The sequence below is a fragment of the Bombyx mandarina genome, chromosome 10 (genome assembly GCF_030267445.1).
Source record: "Bombyx mandarina strain Sakado chromosome 10, ASM3026744v2".
Classification (NCBI taxonomy): Eukaryota; Metazoa; Arthropoda; class Insecta; order Lepidoptera; family Bombycidae; genus Bombyx; species Bombyx mandarina.
This window is the reverse complement of record NC_143217.1, coordinates 3,565,348-3,590,232: the sequence shown is the minus strand read 5'-3', so window position 1 is coordinate 3,590,232 and position 24,885 is coordinate 3,565,348. Positions and strand designations below refer to the sequence as shown.

The following is a 24,885-nucleotide window of genomic DNA, read 5'->3' as shown; positions in this document are numbered from 1 at the left end:
TTGTGCAACAAGACAGCAAAGTTGATTGATTCACGAGCGTAGCGAGTGATTCAAATTTAGAATCCTGAGCGTAGTGTGGGACTCAAGAGCACGAGATGCAAAAAACTTTGCTCTCGTATAGCACACGTAACTTTTCACCTCAGCAGTGAGAACACATATTACTTAGGAGACATAGAAATGAACAGGAATAGATTGAAATAACTAATATTAAAAATCGTAATTTCTTTATTACAAATATCTTTAAATTTTAGGGTATTACGCGTTTCCGAACGTGTTTTCTTTGAGGTCGAATTCCAAAATCGAATTTCGAAGGGGTTTGTTTTTCACTCGCTTTTTGATATGCATGTGAAAGAGACAGAGCACAGTAAAATTCGAATGTTTCAAATTTATGGCTGAACAATGTCAATTCGTGGCACTGAAGATTGAAAAATTAAAAGGCTACTTTGACCCACGCTCGAATCAAAATCGTGTTTTGTTTACTATTGTCTCGCAGCAAAAGCGGCATGTTTGAGCTGCTGAGGTGAAAATGTCTTTTACTTTTTCAAATGCGATGTAGGTGCCTGATGTTCATCGGGCCAAACATCAACAACTTGAATATATCATCATTCATCTTGTGACTTCACGGTGATGTATCGGTTTTATAAAAATACGGGCCGCGTAATAGCTTTGATGCACGGGGAGGTCGGTGGTACCAACTCACGTGGGCTTATAATAAGCTATGCAGATCAGAATTCGTCGTGGGAGTAAGGACAATAAAGTAGGAAAAATACGTTTACTGTTAAGGAATTGCGGTCTTAAGACAAGGAAACTAGATGTATATTACCGTATCTATCCTAAATAGGTGAGTTATTTTGTGTCGAAAAGTTTGAACATTTTCAACGAACACTTTTTGGAATGGAATGAAATCTATGCATTTTTCAGTAATAAGTGATATGTCGCATAATGTTAAATAATAAAAGAAGCACTCCTTAAAAATAACAAGCTCCTGATCCGCTTGGTGATAAGTGATTACTGGAGCCCTTGGACATAACGAAGTTAAAAGCTGTCGTACTGTTAACCGCGAGATTTCTCAAAAGTATGTTTATACTTTACTTTTATTGTGGTAGGATCTTTTGTGAGTCGGCACGGGTAGGTACCACCACCCTGCCTATTTCTGCCGTGAGGCAGTAATGCGTTTCAGTTTGAAGGGCGGGGCAGCCGTTGTAACTATACTAGACCTTAGAACTTATATCTCAAGGTGGGTGGCGCATTTACGTTATAGATGTCTATGGGCTCCAGTAACCACTTAAGACCAGGTGGGCTGTGCGCTCGTCCACCCATCTAAGCAATAAAAAAATTATTATAGTATGTCACAACAATGACATCGCAGCGTCTTTTATTGGTGAGTCGTGTATGAGAGTACGTACATAATTGTGGCTTTGTTTTCGTTGCACCCAAGGGAGACGCAGGTCAGATTACAGGGCCGAATTCGTCAAGAGACTGACAGTTGATTTGAATTCAAAACATACGAATGTCAGTGACACAATTAGAAAGTAAAAAATTAAGGAATTCCTAATCATAATGCCTAGTTCGGGCAGTAAATTGGCGCCCGGTTTAATTATGTTTGCCAACTAAAGGAATCCAGTAATGCAAGTGTGTTTGAAACTTATATTATTGTATTATTCCACAAGGTAAATACGCTGTCGGGTATTTTGAGGGATCCTGTCACTACCAATAAATGGGACCCTAAGATTCATCTCCTGCTATAAACAAATCAAAACAAAACATCAAACGACTTGTTCCATTAATATTTTTTATGTCATGAAAATTCTTTGACGACTAAAACTTTCATTCGTTATTTTAAGATCAAGGGGTGAAAAGCTATTTGGATTAAGCGACATTTCGCTTCATACGCGACTAGTCTTTGTAATTAAAGGTCTCTTTTATTTGGTATTAGTATCAGAGAACTTCAATCAAATTTACCCTATTCAAATAGTAGCTGAAGAAGTTTTTTGTTATGTTTTTTTTTAAGCATTAAATGGCTCTCCTGTAAATTTTTCAAAAATGTCGCTTTGACCTCGTCTTTTACCCCTCGATATTATAATTTCCGACTTTTCGAATAATTTGCAGTTTGCGTAGTGACGGAGACTAAATTGCTATTTGTCAATATTTTTGAGACAAAGCCGTCAAAGTAGTTTTAATTACGACTACGATATGCGAAAACCGATAAACATACTTACAAATAACAATAAGTAAAATTAAATGTAACGAATTTTCTAGAAAAAAAAACTGTCAACAATTTAATTTTAGGGCTGCATCTCATAGAATCTACTTAGTTAACGCTATCCGTATCGAAACACGAAAATGAAGTTCGCGAATCCAGATGAACTTCAAATTTTTTTTTGTCGAAGGAGGTCCGAGGCCTTTTATCTTTTTTCTCAGGGTGTGAGGAAACCATTTTTGAAGCCGTAATGGAACTCATATAGAAGACGATTAAGTTGCTGAGCTAACTACAAATACTTTTCAGAAACGATGTCTAACGAATGAAGCGGAACTTAATCGCTCGCGCCGACGAATCTATGCAATTACAATTTTATAATCGACTTGTGGAGATCAGCGACGTCTCAATAATTTGTTGTACCTAGCGTGTAGCGTCTCTCGCACAACTATCATATGTTGATAGTGCAGAATTTAAAACACACAAAACAACGTTAAAACGTTTCGACTAAGATAGACGATGCGCATTGATTACAACCAAACGAGGGACCCATTTCATCTATATATTAATACGTGAAGCAAAAACTTTGTATCCCTTTTTACGAAAATTGTACGGACGGAGGAATATGAAATTTTCCACACTTATAGAGAATATAGATAAGGAGAGCACAATGCTAATATTTTTTTTAAATAATGCATAAAAGATACATTAAATCAATATAGGAAACATTACACACACTACATACCATGTATTTGACGCACACACGCATGCATACTATTTATTGTCAAACTTTTGTTCTTGACGTCTGTTGTCAAATTGAGAATATGTAGATTAAATATTGTTTGTCTGTGTTAATATTTTTTATAGTGTAGTCTTGGCGAAATTTGTGATTATAGAAGTATAAAATACAATCATAATAGTGTACAAACTTACAATTCCAATTAATTATAGTATAATTTCGACTACTGCGGGACCTCTAGTTTGATTAAAAAGTAGATAATACTCTGTAGAGCATTTTCCGTTAACGAAATTACGTTATACAAACGCGGACGATTTAAAGGGCTAATCCTGAATCCAATCCTGCGGAGTTATAGCTGTATCGCCAGTTTCGGTAGCTACTCCGTGCAGTGATAGGATCGGCGCGTGATGTCGCGATGCGGCAGGAACACGATTACATCGCGACTGCATGGTGGAGCGCGGGTGGCACCCACGCGGACCTTGCTGCACACTGCTTTATACCTCCTTGGTACTCTGTTTATTTTTACAAATCATTTTGAGATTAAAACAAACAAATTCATGCTCACTGCACGCTCAGTAATCTGAAGCCAATTGTATACTAGTCGTAGACCCGGTCTGTATTTAAAATGTTTGAGTTTATCTAAAGTCTATCGTATTTTTTACATGCGGAAATAGGCAGTTGTTAATCTACCGCCCGATAAGAGACATGATGACCAGTGGTCTAAAACAACAATTAAGTAGAATAACTTTTAAAGAAGTTAATTAGTTTAAGTTTTACTTTAAGATCTGCTTTTTTTCCCATACCTATTCGCTGGAAGCCTAAGAGGCGATACCAGCTACGCTCGGACGGGTAGGTGAGCTCATGGGCTCAACCTGAGAGAATTTGCTAACACTAGCCCTAGCAAGAGCAATGTGTCGCAGAATCTACCACCGGATCGGAATCGCGACCCACTGAGAAAATCCAGCGAGAAACTCAGTGTGCTGAGATCTCCCTTGTGTAAAACACGACAAGATCAGAACCGACGTTTTTTACGCCTACTGTAACGAGAATACGTGCATTCAGTTTTACGAGCGTTATGATGGACGAGGCACCCTCGGATCGTCTCGTGGGGAATAGTCGCCCGTTCCAAGAGTTGCGATATGAGCACGTCTGGGAATATGAGCACGTCCTCCTGGTTACCGTGCCGCTGATCTAATCTGTCCTTTACAGCGGGGTGTCGATCGATAACACCCAGTTACGGTCACCTAAATGCGTATATAGTTACATTTACAAAATTTACACAGCTAAATAAATTCTGTTTACAAAAACGCGTTTTTTTTTCTAGAATCAAATCGAAAGAAGCATGTGATGCATCATCAGTTCACGTTACGATTTTTAAGGTAGCAAAGCCGGTACGAACTGCGTGAGAACGGTTCCTGAGTTCCGACTAACATGGGTTACACGATGGTTAAACGCATGTATCGGTAGATACCGATCTAACCCGAGCCGTTCGTTGGCGCCATAAAAACAAAACATCTTCAACCCGGCCACTTTCTTCCCTAAATTATTCGAGGAATTTACAACGTTTTGTACGACAAAAATGAATTTAACTTAATGAGAAATTATCATCTGACTTCACAGACGGACCTCGGCTCTGGGGCAAAAAATGAATCATCTCAGACGACAAGCGAACGCATATTTTTTTGTTTGTACAAAATCGGAATTATAGTTGTGTTGTTTGTTTTTTCCACGATCGTCGATTGTTTTACGTTTTATGAAGGCGGGCCACGAGCATGCTCAGGAGCCAGCGATGACTCCGCGATTCCGGTACCTACCTAATCGTTCGATTCAACCAGATACCAAATTAAGAGGGATCTTTCTCGTCGTGACAAATTTATCGATTGTCACTTTAGGAATCGTGTAGCACAAGGTAGTTTAAGGACTTTAAATGGAAACAATGCGGTGGAATGTTTCCATGATTGGGCTTCTTTCCTTTTACTTAATGTCCCTTGAGATTTTATGATATGATCAGCGAGTAGTCTAGGCGACCGCTCGGCGCGTGCTTTAAATTCTGAGGTCGAACCCTTCCATCCGATATTACCCATTACAATCAATGACAGTACGTTTTTTATCACGTGGAATATAATTTATAGCCTTTTATTTTTATAAACGGTTTTCATCAACTTCAAATTGTCCAATTATAGAGAGTTCACATGGTACTGTGAAATGACAATTACGAACGATAAGAGGTTTAAAGTAAATCGATAAAAACAAAATCTTTAAAAATCGATATTACTTAAATTGAGCAAACGAATCTTTACATTACTAACAACGTAGAGCGAAATTTAATTCGATTTCAACTTGAGAACTGTATCTCGCGATATACGATATCATTGAATCTGATCAATCGAGAAATTTTTACGTCAAGTTTCCAGGACACATTGAAGAGTGACGAGTCGGTCTAGTAGTGTGGTAAACTGTTGGAAGACGTCCGGCTGTCATAATCTGATTATTAGTGCTGCGTGTGCTGGGCGGGGCGCGCGGCGGGCGGCCGGCGCACCGCAGGAGGTCGGCGCCCGCATCCCTCCCGCTCGCACTTACACTAAACGCCGTCAGCCAACACGGGACGGACGGAATCCACTCACCGGCCAGGCGACAAACGACCCGTGGTAAAACAAAAGGAATGTTGCCGGCGACGCTTTGAGGCGCCGGCGCCGGTCCCCGCACCCTAATCACCCATTTTAATTACTACACAGATCGAATCAATTAATCGGTATTTCTGTTAGAACAAGCGCCGGAATGGGCTTACGCTCGTTTCTAATGCTCGTAGTTGCGGCTGATTTTGTTCATGATTACACTTCTCGTAGTGTAGAAATGCCTGGAATTAGTCGAATTCTCATCGTCAGACACTAAATTATTAGTGTGATTCTTATCTTCGCTCAACATAGGTATCTGCTCTGCAACGCGAACACCCCCCTCCCTGTGTCTGCACAAGGACCGGCGCAGCCCAATATTTTTTAATTATTGCTTATGATTTTTTCAAGCGAATTCGGTCGCGCCCTTCCTGTCGAGTAACACGAGAATAAATAACGAGTTTTTATGTTGTGTGTTTGTTTTTAAAATGGCGGGAGGTCTGCGCGACGACACGCGAGCGATGCGCGGCCGCGCTGTCGCCGCCGGCCCTGCCTCGCCCATTTGTCATATTTCGGTTTTAAGAAAAAATAAATAACACACTCTATTTCGACCAGTGTTTGTTTGTAGGACGATTATTGAGGGTTAAGTATTATCTTAAAACATCGACTGCAACAGATGGAACGTGTCATAGTTTTGTAACAGTTTGTTATTAATGCGTATTGATGCGGATTCATTCGACGGATTAAGGGAGAGCCAGCATAAAGATTGTTAAAATATAGGTAATATAAATGAATTCTAGATGAACTAATTGAAATAGTTCGAGTCTAGAATAATGTCGTCCTATTGGAGTGTACACGGTAGAATTTTTACCATCAATTAAACAATGAGCACTCAAAAAATTTGTTAGTGTATACATACACATCACTTTGCAAACAGAGAACCTGTTTAGGACAGGTACGTAACTGAGCACATGTGCGCGTTTATGCTTCTTATATACAAAGTGATTCACACATACCCGAACAGGTGGGAAAATTTGAAACACTGTTACCACAAATCCAGAATCTAATATATAATGCAAGCGCATGGCCGCCGTGCACAGGTGTTAACTCTCCGCTCGACCCTGCCCTTACAAACGAACCGCCCAAATCCACTGTTTACATTTACTATTCAATCTTCGACCCCGGCTTCATTCTAGTCAGAGAAAGAACACATCTAAGAACGGCTTTTAACGCTGCTAAGAGCATCGACTAAAGGCACAGAGAGAGTTACACTCATCAATTTGTGTAGTTAGTTATAGGTGCAACGTATTCTCGTTGCTTCAACAGAATAACTCAATTACCTCGCGCACGCACAGCCTCGACTAGCGTTCAATACAAGAAATGCATGAAATATTTTTGACCCATTTCATTTTGTATGGCGCCAGAAACGGCGCCGGCGCGCCCCCGGCCTCTCGCGCGGGATCATTAATATAAAACAAACAAAAGTGACCTCTAGACGGCGCGCGGGCCGACCTAAGGAGATTCACCAAACTATGGATAAAGCGGTAAATTATCTGAATGTTACGTTGTCCAGCGAGCGCGTGGTGGTCTGCACCGTGAGGAAAAAACGTGTAGAAGATGACAGGGGCGCCGATGAACTGGCCCAATTATTCGCAGAGAAAAACTGGAGCTCTGTCGGAACGCGTTCGTACACTGCTCGTGCAGCGTTTAGCTCGTGAAAGGGGTCCAGTTTTTGCAATGAATTTAACAACAGAACGATACGATGTCGTCAAAAGACTAATTACACGCCATTGATTACGAAATAATTTTAACTTAAATTACATTAGAATACGATTGGACGTGACATACTTTATGAATCAGATTGAATTTGAAGATGTACCTAATATCACCAAACATTTTAATAGAATTTATAATTTAATAATCAAGAAAAGCATGTATTATAATAGTTTTATTTAGCGTGTGTAGGGACACAGACGATGCATAACCTTTACGTCATTAATACCTATCGGGGCATATGACCCCCAAGATTTTCAGCATTTCACTTTTATTGAAATTAATTTTACACCATACGATGAGTAGACGAAAATAAACACTATAATTAGAGAGCATCGTGACCAAAATTGACATTCAATTTAGAAAGACTTCATTATACAAGTAGCGGTGGGTAGATTCATTCTGATTTATATTACTATTAGTAACAGTATGTCATGTGCTAATGTCAAGCAGCGATAATGGTGGAAGTCATCGCGCGGTGGGTCGCCGGGAACGAAGGCGGAGGCGCCGAGATGGCAACGACTATGTAATTTCTACACTGCTCGCCCCACATTACGGATCACGTAAAAAAATAATTGAAGGGGTACCATCGTAAAGCAAACAAGCTTATAATAAGCTGTAATTTGTGCTCGGCCATTTAGAGAAATGCACAAATTGCCTCGGAGGCAGCTGTTTGTTTTGTCTATGACGGAGGTCCGGGCCCGACTCCGAAATCGCCCGTTAACAAGGCCCGCGTCAGATTCGGCAGCCCTAATGGGTTTTCGTTAAGTTTTTGTTATTATTTCGTAATTTATTACGAGTAATTCGTTTTTGTTAGATTCGATTCTTGGCTTCGAACAGCTGCCACGTTTAATTGGATCGATAGTTACAGATAATAATGTCTACTGGTTGTTGGTATGCTGTATGTCCCCACGGTTAGGCCCACGGTCTAGCCTATAACAACCGCGAAGCAGCCATGTGTGATGTTTGAAAGTTTAGAGGGTAGTTATAGAATACAATTAAGAGTTCAAACTCATGTCTCAAGCTATTCGCGATGTGTCAATAATCTTGCATAGCTATATCAAGTGATTTCGTCTGTCGGACTTGTCGTAGCAACTTTATTAACCAAACTGTATTTCTATTTCTATGTAATTTTATGTTTTCAAACAAAAATAAAGAGACATATTTTGTTATTTTAATTAATTGATAATTTGAATTACGATTTATTTTATTTTACGTAATTTATTATTTCCTAAAATACTTAATTTCCTAAATACTTTCCTGTACTTAAATAAAAACTAATCAGCAAAATTTAAGAGAAAAATCAAGAAAACCTACATAAAATAGAGCACAATTATTTTTTTGCAAATTGTGTCGATTCTACATTAGCCGAAGGAACTTCGTTCCTACCTGGTGTCCTACGACACCACATCTTTTTAATACAAGGTTCTATTATATGTCTAAGTGTTCGGAGAAGTAGATTGGACCTTTCTTATTTTGCTTAGGTGGGTGGACGAGCTCACGGTCCACCTGGTCTAGTGGTTACCGGAGGCCATAGAAATCAATAACGTAAATACCATCACTTATCTTGAGACGTGAGTATTAAGTCTCAGTTTTTACAGTACAACCGCTAACTTGCCCGGAGACGAGATTCATTCATGATATTCAAAGAATATAGGGGGTTCATTGAAATATCTACAGCATTACCTACTAAATTAACGTAAACAACTGACCTTCCGCCCTTGGTGATGATCATTTCCGTACCGATGTCATGAAATCTCCTCCAGAGGTCGCCGTTGAGAAGTCGCGCTTCGCACGCTGGTGGCTCCGCATCCGCCCCTATGCGGTGTTCTGAAACGAAAAATATTGATAAAATCATATATGTAATTGAATAAATGAGTAAAGCTCACAAACCGCCTGCTGATAAATGATCACTGAAGCTCACAAACATTACAACATTAAATCCGTCACCCGTTTTGAGACTTAGGGCTTAAAAAAAAGTACTTAGATCTTGTATTGTAAGCCTTCGTCTATAAACATAAAAATGAATGTTTGTATGTTTGTTCTCTTGTCGTTCGTTTACCATTCATCTGATTTTGATGAGAGGTTGTACAGTTACTGTTTCCATCTTAGGGAAGCTTCCTGTCATTAAAAGATTTGCTCAGCTGTTTTATTGGAAAAATAGGTAGAGCCATGATACCTACCCAATTCAGATACAATACGATCTACCACAACTATATTTATATTATTTTATTCGAACATTTTAATTTAAAATACGGTATGTCTGTATGTTTCCCAATTTTATGAGAAAAAAAATCTGAATTTGTTTATTAATTATTATTATTATTTCTTTTTCCTACCTATGTTGAAAGCTTTGAGAGGCTATTTCAGTTTCTCCTTGATGTGTAGGTGAGCTCACGGGGCTCTAACCGGAGTGTTGCTAACACTGGCCCTAGCAAAAGCAGTGCTTCGCAGAATCTACCACCGGATCGGAAACGCGACCCACTGAGAAGATCCGGCGTGAAACTCAGTGGGCTGCGTCTATGGGTTAATTCACTCGTCGAGCCCTTCGTCCCAAGCGACGGGTTCGACGAGGACGGTGACCGGGTTTATTAATATGAATACACTCGTAAACGTATGTTATACAAATAGATACATAAATTTATCCTGGAAGGATCGATTGAATGCTTAATGAAGACCTGTAGTATAATTAAAACCTGTAGGAATCTGTAGAGAAGTCGTTGTGGCCTAAAGGATAAGACGTCCGGTGCATTTGTACCTCGCGATGCATCGGTGTTCGAATCCCGGAGGCGGGTATCAATTCTTCCAATGAAATACGTACTTAACATTTGTTCACTATTGACATTCACGGTGAAGGAATAACATCGTGTAATAAAATCAAGACTCGCAAAATTATAATTTGCGTAATTACTGGTGGTAGGTCCTCTTGTAAGCCCGCACGGGTAGGTACCACCGCCCTGCGTATTTCTGCCGTGAGGCAGTAATGCGTTTCGGTTTGAAGTTTGGGGCAGCCGTTGTAACTAAATTGAGATCTTAGATATTTTAAGGCGGGTGGCGGCATTTATGTTGTAGATGTCTATGGGCTCCGGTAACCACTTAACACCAGGTGGGCTGTGAGCTCGTCCAACCATCTATACAATGAAACAAAATAAATAAATAAATGTGACAAGTATTCACCCGGCTCTTACAATTCCAGCGACATTTTAAATGCTTTATTTGCAATAAAAGACTGGTCGGACTGGAGAGTCTATTAAAGCAAGTTAGAAAAGAAAGCGCAGCCTCGTACGCGATAGCCATCAAATGTATAATCAGTCTCGAATTTTATTTCCTCCCAGACACCGCCGGCGTCACCATGAAATTGGACACATAGCTGTTAAAACATAACATTTCGAAATAAATTCATTACGAATTCCCCTCGGATTTCTCCGTCACTAATGAGACAGTATAGTTTTCGTGTTCTCGAAGACATTTTAATATTAATATTTTTTTTTTTATTACATGCGCATTTTGCAACGAGTTTGTGTGTAATCAAAGAGGCCGGCGCAATATGACGTCAGTTTTATACGAACGTCAAAATGAATGGATGTGTGCTTAAATTGTAAATGAAATTTCTTGACGTTCAAGTCGTCCGGTCCAAGCTTCGATAAGTGCGTTTCTTTATTATGTTTATTGTAGTAATTAAATTTAAGAATTATTATTGATTGCCAGAGTAAGATAACTGGATGTATCTCGAAGTATATGTTTTGCGAGAACTAAAGTATTGTGGTTCTCAAACTGTTCACTATGGGTTTTTATGTTTGAGGATTGGTTGTGGAAATTCTATTTTTATTGCCTATGTCGCTGAAGGGAACAGTATGCTGAATACTGTCTGTTTGTCTTTACGGTCAGAGGTCACAGACATGATTCTAGATACCGAACCTCCTTGAAGATAAGGAATGTCGTCAATTATATTGGCTGTCGGTAGTGCCATCCTTCAAATCGAAACGCATCGCTGTTTTGTAGTAGAAATAGGCAGAAAAGTGGTACCAACCCGTACCAGCTTACAGGCGTCTTTAACTACACCAACGGGTGGAGATATGAAAGGTTTTATTGTCATTATGGTGAAATTAAGCAGTGAAGGTGTATTCAATCAACCACAGAGCTGTTGACAGAGTCATTAAAAAAGGCCTATTCATTGTTAAGTGTACTCCTCAACCTTGAGTTTTTTATAACTTTTGTTCTTGCATTGATGGATGAAAGACAGCCCACGTGGTGTATATGGGATTTTTTTTGCCTAAGGACTGCGACTGGATGACCGAACTCAGGCAAGAATTTGCAACAATCTGTCCTAGTGGGTGCAGTGCTTCGCTGAATCTTCTACCGGATCGAATCGTGACCCGCTGAGAAGATCCGGCGAGAAACTTAGTGGGTTGTGTCATGTGGCTTGCACATCGAACTCTTCTTCGCATTGACGAAGACAACGAGAACGGTGACGGGATTAATTGCTTATCGGGTCCCATAGGCGTCACAGGGTCATCGCTGACATGAGGTCGACGTCTCAATTGTATGTATAAAGATGTATTACGTCTATGCTAGTCTTTGTGGCAGCAATCGGAAAATGGTTAATACAAACTTTGTTTTCTATTTCGTGATCTGATTAGTGTAATTATTGATTAGGTATGTAGTTTGTTCATAACTCACAACCCGATATGTCTTACAAGTAATGTTATTTTAAAGGAATTTTTAACTAATAAACGATTCAGTAAGTCAGTAATTGCATCCTCTTGCAATTACACATTATTATTTCGTTATTACCATTAGCTATTATTAGCAATTTCAATCTATTGTCATTTTAGAATTTGTCTTTAATATAATGCATCTCCAAAACACCGACGTTCAATTTATCTGGGACGTTTCCGATCAAATTAAAATTCTAATTGACGATGCATTAATTAATAATTCCATCATCATCGCGGCAACAGAACTATTTTCGTAGGAATAATTTACGTTCATCAACACAGAATAATTTGACACGATCAATAAATCCGTATCACTGGAGTCACGGAAAGATAACGTTCTACGTAAATTATTGTGTAAATTGTAATTGGCGTTTTGTACCGAAAGCCGATGGTCGAACGGTTTAGTTGAGAGTGTACATACAGTGTTACTAACGGATTTAATGATCGGCCCTCGTCCGATCGCGTTTTGTAATGATTGGTGTGCGTGACGAACGCGCCGTGGTGATGAGCGCGTTAACCGATCCAGGCTGCTATATACACATCTCGTGTGTTTATGAAATCTTAATTCCAGGTTATCGTCAGGGCTGTCACTTCTCAGTTACTTTTTTTACAGTCCGTTTTAGGTCGAATGATGATCGTAGCACACAGGGTCATTTTAGCCTTGAAAACGCATGGGCGGCATAGTCAAAACATTGGCAATCTCCGCGTGCGCATTCCCAATACGGCCCACTACCATTAAGCAACTTTAAAATATCAACAACATCTTTGACGTGACAACGTCCTATAATACGATGGAGCCGGCTGCACGCACGAAAAAACATGACTCATGTGCCGTTACCTCGCTCTGAGGCGTTTCATTTAAGGCTTGAAGTGCAAGCGAGAGCGTGCAACGAGCGACAAAGAGGCACAATCGGCCTCCGCGTTCGGCAGCGTTCGACATCTCTCTCTCCTACTTGAGTGAGCGATGCATCCGCGTGGACAGCTGCTATACAATTTACATGTTTTCGTCAAGTATGAAGTTCAGTGAAAAGTGAATGTGGGGTCAATTATTGTCCATACAAAATATCTATCAAAGAAATAAAATTACCATTTCTTTTGAAAAATGAAACCATTCCATCAGTATTTTCTTATGACGTTGTTATGTTCAACTATCGTCAGTAAACCGACTTTACAGACAACCGATTTTTTTTATTAATATTGCTTACATTCTGTCCAGTGGTTACCTCAACCCATAGACATCTACAAAGTAAATATCGCTACCCTTTTTGAGACCTGAGTTCTCACCTCACTTCTCAAGGCCTCAATTTTTACAATACAACGGTTGTTCCACTCTTCAAACACCGAAACGCAACGAACGGCAGCAATAGGCAGGGTGGTGGTCACCCGTGCGGAGTCAAAGATGTCCTGTCACCAGTAATCTGCACATTAAATTTGCTTACTACATTCGACAAAGTTCTTCATAATTAAAACACTACTGAGTCGTAACGAACAGTGAATGTCTTCATTTCATCGGAACTATCTTTTAGTTTTAATGGCAATATTAACGTTTCATTCGTGTAAGTGATTAGTGTGTAATCTGTAAATACGTTTCTAAAGTAAAAGCAATTAGTTTCGAATTATTGAACGATATTAATAGCTACTATTTTATGATTATTATGCGTAATGAGTCGTGCGGTAACGATTGTAGGTGATTAATTAATGATTTAGTTAATTTTGGATTGTGGTTTAAAGTTGGGCACGAAGTCGGCGCGTGAGTCAGTAAAGTACGTCTTTTATTGGTTGCAACGCGTTATATGTAAATGCAAACTGTTTCACTTTCCATTAAAGAATTAATCGTGAAAGCAAAATTTGCAGTGTAACTAGTCTGACACAAAGGCGTACACAAACAAACATGTAATGCGTATTGCTTAAAGAATATATTCTGACTTTACGAAGAAGTTAATCTTCATGAAATCTCCTTGTCTCCTTGTCTATCACTCTTGTCAGGTGGTCGTGGTCGTCATTCAGAATAATTGCTGTGGGCCTTTGTCATGCGCCCCACAAGCAATCGCCACTTCTGTTTAGTGAGCCTGGTGCACTCATGTAAACAAGCGTCAATTGCCGAATTGACTCTGTCAACCTTGATGAAATATCGATACATAATTGCAACGTGTTTTAAAAGCGAACAGCTTTTTTTTATTTCTTGCTTATATGGGTGGACGAGCTCACAGCCCACCTGATGTTAAGTGGTTACTGGAGCCCATAGACATCTACAACGTAAATGCGCCACCAACCTTGAGATATAAGTTCTAAGGTCTCAGTATAGTTACAACGGCTGCCTCACTCTTCAAACCGAAATGCATTACTGCTTCACGGCAGAAATAGGCAAGTCGGTGGTACCCGTGCGGACTCACAAGAGGTCCTACCACCAGTAACTCACAAGAGGTTCTACCACCAGTAATACTTGTGCTTGAAAACGATGTGTTCAATTTCAGTGTGTCATTAGGAATTTAGGCTCTTCAAGCATCGGTCACCGTCCACGTTGAACCCGTCGATAGCGACGAGCGTACTAACCCATAGACACAATTGAGTTTCCCACTGGATCTTCTCAGTGTATCGCGATTCCGATCTGGCGGCACATTCTGCCAAGCACCTATTCCAAGTAGGTACCTACCTACATAGCTTGAACAGACCCTTAGGCTAAAACGAAACCATTTCTACAACGAACCATCCAGCTATAGAATTAATTCCCCACCAATATATTCAAGTTCTGTGATGTGACATATAGTACAAGTGAAGTAAGTAGCAGGCAGTGGGTATGATGTGCTCAGGAGGGCAAAAGGCTCCTCTTGCAGCAACAAAAAAACGATTATGTTTTGATTCAAATTTAGTTATATAATATACGCGTGTGCTGAAAGGCACTCACCGCCGTGCGATGCAAACATGAGAGCGCAAAGTTTGAATTTTTTGGTGTTATAGGGATATATCGTGTCTGTTTTGTTTTAATCTGCAATGATTTGGTATCTATGGCGATGACAGGATATGGATGACGGAATAGGATCCGTAGATCAGGATTTATAGATATGTATATATGTTACCGGAAATGTATGAAATCAAGGAATTGTATACAAATCCTAGGAAATGTGTACAATTCCGATACTATTTAGGAAATGTATAAAATATTGTTTGAAAAACTATTTAATGTATAGATATCCTAGGAAATGTATAAATTTCCTCGGAATTGTATATAATTCCAATATCGTATTAGGAAATGTATAAAGTAAATGCTTTCTGTAATAAAACACGTTGTTAATTATATTTTTTTGTCATACCGTAAAATAATAATAATATATTCATATTATCTTACTAATTAAAACTTCTAAAATCAACTATCTATTAACTTTTAACGTATCACAAAATCAACTTATATTTATTCTTATAAAATCAAATTTCATTTGGCAAGTAATCAGTCTGGTAATTAAGTAATTATAAATGTCAAAGTATAAAAGTAAATCTTTATATTATATTAGTTTGTCAGTCCATATAGCTATTTATTTTTGCAGGGTAAGCTCGAATGGCATTTGGAAGTACATAGTACTTTATTTTTAAAACACAGACATCTTGATGTAGCACAGTTTTTCTTGCAAAGGCACTTCTTAAATCCCTGGCCGGTTCCAGTGGATTGCAAGTTGGCAACGGAAAGACTCGTCCCGCTGTCCCCGCGTACCCACCAATATCTTAAATGTTTTACATTTCCGATTGCTATTTAGGAAATGTATAGATTTCCTAGGAAATGTGTAATGTGTAAGTATAATATAATTTATTTCACACATTTCCGTGCGATTTTAGGAATTACATACATTTCCTAGGAATTGTATACAATGACGGATTACATACATTTCCGGTAACATATACATCATCGATGTAAATGCGCCACCCACCTTGAGATATAAGTTCTAAGGGCTCAGTATAGTTACAACGGCTGCCCCACCCTTCAAACCGAAACGTATTACTGCTTCACGGCAGAAATAGGCAGGGTGGTGGCACCTACCCGCGCGGACTCACAAGGGATCCTACCACCAGTAGTTTTGTACGATACAGGTGCTTGGAGATTGGTATAGAGAAGTAAACAAATGTAAATCACATTGCTGACGCACTCGATGTGTTGCCATTTATCATGGAAATGTTTTCTTAGCATTGCATGAGTCGTATACATTAATTAAAATAGCGTAATGACTGGTTTTTTTATTTTAGCAACAGCTTTAGATGGTGAGCGATACTGTTCGCTCGTGACTGCAACCTACAAATACACAAATCATTTATTTTCATTCGTTTTAATTTTGAAAAATGTATTTGGGTTTTTTGAAGAGAAATCTTCTTTAGCATCGTTCTAATTCGAATGTCAATGAAATGAAAAATCTACAGTAAAAAGAGATAGACACATAAATTCATAAGATTGCACATGGGAGAAAATGAGATAGGAAGCATTATACAGTGTTTAGTATATTTGTGGTTCTCTTTGTGCTCTGCTTTGTACCTACCTAATATTCGTACTTAATACATTCTGAATAAATCTATGTAATATATACGAATAAAATGTAAGATAATTATCAAACCTTGTATCACTATGAACATTACTAAAACCTACAATTATCCTCTTCCCGAAAATTTACATTCGTCTCATTATCTTGAAGCCAACATCTTTGAAGGTTTCACACGTGTGAATTGTACACATGTTTTTTTTGTTAAAACTACTAGTGCACCATCTATATAAAATTCATGGTGTATACTATGAAAAAAAAAAAATTTGTAGAGCCAAAAATAATAATGTAAAAAATATCAATTCAATTGGATAAACGACAAATATTTATCTACATAGTATGTAAGTATAATTTACTCCACTATTTACTCTGCACTACCTTTGGTTGACTGGTAGAGAATGCCTTAGGCATTAAGTCCGCCAATGTAAATTTTACATGAAGTGTAATAAATAAATAAATAAATATAATTGCTTGGTTGACTGATTGTTTCATCAACGCAAAACCCTAAGCCACTAGGACTACAAACTTCATATATTGTAAGCATTCAAAAAGGAAAGATTTTTCGTAAAAAATCAACGCTGAAAAGAAAAAAATACTATTAGAAATAAGTGCTTATACGAATGTCCATCGTTCAAGAATAATTCATTGCTATTCGAATAATAGTATGAATAGAATATCGTCTATACTAATATTATAAAGAGGAAAGATTTGTTTGTTTGTTTGTTTCGAATAGGCTCCGAAACTTCTGGACCGATTTGAAAAATTATTTTTCCATTAGAAGCCGACATTGTCCCTGATGAACATAGGCTACTTTTTTAATTTTTTTTTATAATTTTTTTTATTTTTTTTTTTGGTTTCATGTGTGTTTTAATGTTTCCGAAGCGTAGCGAGGGCGGGTCGCTAGTAGATTATAAAACTGCTTATTGAACAAGACTAGCAAAAATTAAAAGGTTAATAATGACCGAAATGTTATACGCGTTCTTGTAGCGACGTTTTTCAAGCAACCTTGTAATATTTTGTTTTGCGATATAATTGTTTGTTAATTTAGACAATGGCACCGGCCACGTCATGGCTGACGATAGCGACCCTGATTATCTGCTAGTGTGTGCTTGTCGCGTCGTGCAGAGCTGGGTCAGAATGTTTTTTTTTATTGCTTAGATGGTCGGGCGAGCTCACAGCCCACCTGGTGTTAAGTGGTTACTGGAGCCCATAGACATCCACAAAGCAAATGCGCCACCCACCCCGAGACACAAGTTCTAAGATCTCAGTATAGTTACAACGGCTGCCCTACCCTTCAGACCGGGCGTTGGTACCTACCCGCGCGGACTCACAAGAGGTCCTACCACCAGTAGTCATATTTCTAATATGTGCTTTAGGTCAATTCTTTCGAATTATATTGTAATGATCTATAATCGCATACGGCTAATCGATTCGCGTGTTTGTCTTCAGTTCCGTTTATCTCCAAGCAGCGACGACCTTCATTAGTACGTAACAGTAATAAGACTTATGTGAATAAGTGGTAATAACGCAGCCGGCCTTACGGCTTACGCAACTACCAGCTCAGCGTAAAACAGTAGTGTTCGAGTCGTCCAAAGTTGTACTTTTTTTTTATTGCCCGTATAGACAGACGAGCATACAGCCCACCCGATGGTGAGTGGTTACCGTCACCCATGGACCTCAGTAATGCCAGGGACAGAGCCAAGCCGCTGCTTACCGTTAAAATGAAACTAAAATGTAAAATGAAACTAACAAACATGAGATTAGCCCGTTTTAATTTTAAGTCGTTGACTGCCGTGTAGGTCACCGGTACCCTACGTGGCGCACTGAAGTAATTATGTCGATTTCTCTCTTCGATCTTTTTTATTTTTATTGCTTAGATGGGTGGACGAGCTCACAGTCCACCTGGTGTTAAGTGGTTACTGGAGCCCATAGAGATCTACGACATAAATGCGCCACCCTACCTTGAGATATAAGTTCCAAGGTCTCAGTGCAGTTACAACGGCTGCCTCACCCTTCAAACCGAAACGCATTACTGCGATCTTCTTACTAAGGCGCCGGAAACATAGGTGTGTTGACAGTAAACGTGTTTATATGTAATACGAAAAAATACATGCAAGATTCTTTATAATTAGAATTTACATAGACTCAACTGTCCTTAATGCCAGTTAAACAAATACAAATTATAGAAAAAATACATCTCTGAATACTTAAACTGGTTTATGTTGCAAAGGTTGTATTTGTATATTAGTTGGTACAGTACATTTTTAGAAAGCTCCATATAAAAATATTCATACTTAAATAAATATTTAAAGTATGTTGTCAAACGGTAGGCAGCGGCTTGGCTCTGCCCCTGACATTGCTGACGTCAATGGGCGACGGTAACCACTCACCATCAGGTGGCCGTATGCTTGTCTATACGGCAAAAAAAAAATTAAGTTAATTTTGAAAACTTTCTTTACGCTAATGTAATAAAAAGCAAATAATATTTACTATATTATGTTCTGTTACATTTAAAAGTGAAAACATAAAGAAGCGAAATTTTTGGTTGACACAATTTTCAGTTTCAGAATGTTTAAAATTATTTAGATACTAGCGACCCGCCCTCGCTTCGCTTCGGAAACATTAAAACACACATGAAACCAAAAAATAAAATAAAAAATAAAAATAAAAAAAAGTAGCCTATGTTCATCAGGGACAATGTCGGCTTCTAATGGAAAAATAATTTTTCAAATCGGTCCAGTAGTTTCGGAGCCTATTCGAAACAAACAAACAAACAAATCTTTCCTCTTTATAATATTAGTATAGATTCCACGCTTTGTTTTCATTTCGGTATGAATTATTAAAAATGTTATGGTTAAATCTATATATTAATACGTGAAGAAAAAACTTTGTATCCCTTTTTACGAAAATTGCGCGGACGTAGGAGTATGAAATTTTCCACACTTATAGAGAATATAGAGAAGAAGTGCACAATGCTAATACTTTTTTAAAATAATGCATAGAAGATACATTAAATCAATAAAGAAAACATTACACACACTACATACCATTTATTTGAAGAACACACGCATGGATACTATTTATTGTCAAACTTTTGTTCTTAAGGTTTGTTGTCAAATTGAGAATAGATTAAATATGGTTTGTCTTTGTTAATATTTTTTATAGTGTAGTCTTGGCGAAATTTGTGATTATAGAAGTATAAAATACAATCATAATAGTGTACAAACTAACAATTCGAATTAATTATAGTCGAATATCGACTACTGCGGGACCTCTAGTTACATTAAAAATACAAATTTTTCAATTTCTGATATTCCAAAAATATAATATTTTTCGTTGGCACCGGCCGTGTCTAAACTGTGAAAGTTTTTCAAATCATCGCGGAAAACGTACCCTAGATCTAACAGACAGGGCAACTGAACATATACCAACAATATTTATTGCCAGATGGGTGAACGAGCTCACGGCCCTCCTGTTTATCGGAACCCCCTTTTTTTTTCTACGTATGCTGATCGCCTTGAGAAGCTATTTCAGCTTCGTCCCAACGTGAAGGTGAGCTCACGGGGCTCAAACCGGAGTGTTGCTAACACTGGCCCTAGCAAGAGCAGTGCTTCGCAGAATCCACCACCGGATCGGAAACGCGACCCACTGAGAAGATCCGGCGAGAAAGTCAGTTGGCTGTGTGTGTGGGTTAATTCGCTCGTCGAGCCCTTCGTCGCAAGCGACGGGTTCGACGAGGACGGTGATCGGTGCTTGAGGTACCTAAAAGCACCGTTAATGGATCAGGAGGATTTGTAATGACGTGTTTTGGGCGACGTCGACTGTTTAACATTCGGTCTACAGCATCGGGTATATAAGGAACCCCTAGTCTCCACAGTATGAAAGAGATCTTCATCATAACGATTTCCATGGTGAAAGAATAAAATCGTGTAACAAAATCATAGAAGTAAAATTCATAAATATGTGTAGCTAATTCCTGATACACTTACAAAGGTAGGTACCACCGTCCTGTCTACAGGTGGCGCTATTTTTCTGCGAAGCCGTAGACTTCACGTGGAATTTAAAGGCAAATGGGACGTTCACTAAAAGGTGCAAAAAAGTATGTCTCCTGATGTTTCATATTTCAAATTGCAATAGCATTATATTATTTCTCAGAAATAGGCCGGTGGTAGACTTCCAGAATGCCATAACATCAGTACTTAAATTGAGCACCTATTTATTTATCTTACTGGTACCGTCAATGATATGCTGGAAGAAAACTCATTTTTGAGAAAGCTCGGTTTTTTGGCACATTCAAATCCAATTTTTCTTCGTTTAAATTAATTATTTACATACATGATAAGAATTAAAAAGCTGTCTGTTTCTCATCTAGAATTTACAAAAATCCATTCCACAGATTCTCGAATTCTATTTTATCTATATATTACGTGTAGATAACGAATTAGGTACGTACGAAGCGAATGACCAGGCATCACTAAATCTCCGAAAGGTTTCAAATACTTCTTTTGAGCTGTGGGCGTTCGTTAAGAACATATTTGACGTAGTTTACGTCTAGAATGGAATTTTCATCTTTATTAACATCACACACGTCATAATAACGAATACGTATAGAATAAGTTGTCATGGCAACCGTTGCTATAGGCTATGGACCAGAGATTGGCACAAGCAAGTCTCATCCCGGAAAATGCAACGTAATTAATACTGTTACGGTTTAGTTTCACGTTTTATTATTTCCATTATAATAAATATTATTTCCATCGTTTCTTATACTTTATAGTTTTCTTGGTCACTGATAACTGATATGTGAGTTTAATATAATGGCAAGATTAAACTGTAATAGCAGTTTTAATTATGTCTATGACTCGTGAAAATCGAAGAAAAACTTAAATACCTACAAAATACGGCGGTGAAGAAGCGGAGCACGTCTAGTTCCGCATAAGGCCCGTCATTTAAACCTTCACATGCATAAAAGATTTCAACGCACATATTATGTATGTAGGTATGTTTCGGTGAATGGCATACGTTCGAGCGCGTTACAAAGTTTTTTTTTTATTGCTTAGATGGGTGAACGAGCTCACAGCCCACCTGATGTTAAGTGGTTACTGGAGCCCATAGACATCTACAACGTAAATGCGCCACCCACCTTGAGATACAAGTTCTAAGGTCTCAAGTATAGTTACAACGGCTGCCCCACCCTTCAAACCGAAACGCATTACTGCTTCACGGCAGAAATAGGCAGGGCGGTGGTACCAACCCGCGCGGACTCACAACAGGTCCTACCACCAGTAATTACGCAAATTATAATTTTGCGGCTTTAACTTTTATTACACGATGTTATTCCTTTACCGTGGAAGTCAATCGTGAACATTTGTTGTGTACGTATTTCATTAGAAAAATTGGTACCCGCCTGCGGGATTCGAACACCGGTGCATCGCTACACACCAATGCACCGGACGTCTTATCTTTTAGGCCACGACGACTTCAAAACTAGTTTTAGCTGAACTGATTAGGATAATAGCTATATATACCCAGAGCTGGTTGTTTACGTCGAAAGATCTAATGATGCTAAAGAGCAAATAATATAGACAGCGCATTGTATAGATGTTACCGAGTCTTCGCCCATCTTCTGTCAGATGTTTAGCGATTATCTGAGAAACATGAATGCCACCGCCCACTATAAGACATAAGGTCCTAGTCTGTCTCATCCTTTAAACTGGACTATTTACCGGACTTACAGTACGACTCATTATCACCAGTAATCACGCGAAAGTTTGTGGTATTACACGGTGAGGAGTTTTATAGTATTTTTAAAAACCTTTATCTTAATACATACTGAATTTATTTATTTCGAAGAATCCTACAAGATTCTTATATTACACGAACAGAGTTAGGATATTATAAGATTGAAGTGTGATGTCGAACTATCTGAGTTTAAGGAGAAAGAGAATATATACCTACACGAATAGTATTAACTAAACAATTGAGTCATTCAGACTATTAACCTTATTAGCAAAGTTATTAAGGATTTCGATACAAAAAAATTACTACCTATTAGTAAATACAATAAAACAGACACTAATGTGAGAACAATATATAAATATTAATGTTCAAATTACAAAAGAAAATTTGATGTAAGGTAACCAATATATGTATATACAAATGATTTTGTAACACAACACAATTTAGAACTTAAGACCTAAAAGTTAGAGTACATTATGGGCTTAACAGAATTGATATATGACTTAGACACTAGTGTGAGGGACATAAGATAACACCGCATACTGGGCCACCGTTTGTCAAATTTGAAACGATCCTACCTGAGAATCGTGAATACGTCCACCGTGAGACATAATGTCCTAGTTTATCCCTCCCTAGTCCCTCCCCTTTAGTCCCTTAAAGCTGGACTGCTTATAGATTTACAGTAGGTACGACTTATCATCACCAACAATCACTAGAAAGTTTGTGGGCTTGGTTTTCATTACGTGAAGCAAATACTTCAACGTGGAAGTTGTTTGTGAACACGTGTTAATGATTAATGCGTGTTAACTCGTGTGTATTTCCGTAGGAATATTGATACCTGTCTGCGGGATTTGTATGTTGATAGTCCATCGCTCGAGATGAATATAAGCGGTCTGTTTCCACTTAAACCACGGCCACTTTAGCTATTATGCATAATTAATCATTTGGTGTTGGTAATTAGTGCCCTTGACTTTTGTTGTGAAGATTGAGGACATGTTCCCATATAGGGGAAACATTCGTATGATGAATAGGTTTGTTTGCTCTTAATTTTTGCTAAGACTAGCCCTAGTAAGAGCAGTGCTTCGCAGATCTATTATCGGATCAGAAGCGCGATCCACTGAGAAGATCCGGCAAGAAATTTATTGGGCTGTGTCTGAGCGTTAAGCTCTTAGACCGATTTTTTATATCTATAGGTATATCTATGTTTAAACGTGTTTATCTAGTCTCTGGTTCCCTTAGTACAGTTAATCCTAGTTTTGGGGCCGGACAATAGTGTGTTACTTATTCCCGACTTTTATTGTTTAACGCAATAACCAATTTAAAGATATCCGATTAATCTGAAAATTTGCACACGTATCAAGGACCGATGGCAATACAATAATTTTATTACTTTATCATAATATATTGACTAGACGAAAAAAAGAGAATATTATTTTGATTTTGACCGAGGCACGCCGCACAGTTGACGTCACGCCAAATTGATACATAATTAAGAGTTTTCAATCACATCGGATTCAAAGTTGTCTGGACATCAGAATTAAGAAGCCTTATTCTAAAAGTGGCAACCGATAACACATTAGAACCAATTACTTAATAAAAAATTGAAGTAGGTATGTTAAAAAAAATATTCAAGTAGGTATGTTAACCCTCCATGTTATCCTCTTCGTTCCTATCTCGGTAGTTACAAAGTAATATATAGTTTTTTTTTTTTTAGAACAGCGAATTAGCTCACGGACGTCGTCTCTTAAGCGGCCATCGGAATCCGTCGACATGACAACGTGGCTTGTAAGAGAGGTCAAAGTATGAATTGTATTAAAGCAATACCTATACTCCTATTCGAACTCATTAAAATTGTAAACAGAATAAATATGACGAACGCAATTCGTCTATTTGGAATTCAATTCAGATTATTCTCAAATCACACAAACATGAAAACAAATACATAACTAAACAAATCGAAACACAAATAATACTTACGTAATCCACTCAGAGAAGCGGCATGTAGCATTTGCTGCCGCAGCAGATACTCGCCGAAATGCGCCTGGTCCATCATCATTCTTTTATAAATAATAAAAACCGACACAAAACCAGCCAACCCGGTTCACTTCACAACATAGTCCGTCCAGAACAATTAAGTAGGGAATCGTCCGCAGTTTAATTAGCAGAAAAACACGACAAAAAGTTCATAATTATAAACGTAAATGAAAGAAAACAAAACAATACGTGACGACAGAACGACAGCTGCGTTTGTACTAAAGTGTGTTGTGCTTACAGGCGGCGCGTACGCACGTACACGCCTTCTCCTGCATGGGGCCCTGGTATTGGTCGATCGTTGGCTAATGGTGGAAAGCGGCAAAGCCTCCGATGATCTAGCGAGTCTCGTGCGATTCTCGACTGCATCCGAACAGCTTTCCCCAACTTTTCGGCCGCCTTCCGCCTCACCTGACCCACAGACGACGCGTAGGCGCATGTTCCTATGAAAGGCCATTGTTATCGAATCGAGCGCCATGTACATTAACATTGCTTTACAAAGTGTTATTGTACGAATCGATTCATGTTAATATAAGGTTGCGTTGACACCTCCATT

General features: G+C 38.5%; 1 protein-coding gene across 1 annotated transcript in view; it reads right to left on the bottom strand.

Moving 5' to 3' along the window:
- Positions 1-24,564, bottom strand: part of Doc1 (Dorsocross1) — a 54,657-nt gene extending 30,093 nt beyond the window's left edge. Inside the window, exons 1-2 of the mRNA XM_089730165.1 lie at positions 24,276-24,564; positions 9,034-9,151 (exon numbers count right to left, since the gene is read on the bottom strand). Of these exons, the coding sequence (XP_089586291.1) occupies positions 9,034-9,151; positions 24,276-24,354 (197 nt within the window). The 5' untranslated portion in view covers positions 24,355-24,564. The remainder of the gene's footprint in view (positions 1-9,033; positions 9,152-24,275) is intronic.
- Positions 24,565-24,885: the final 321 nt, after the last annotated feature.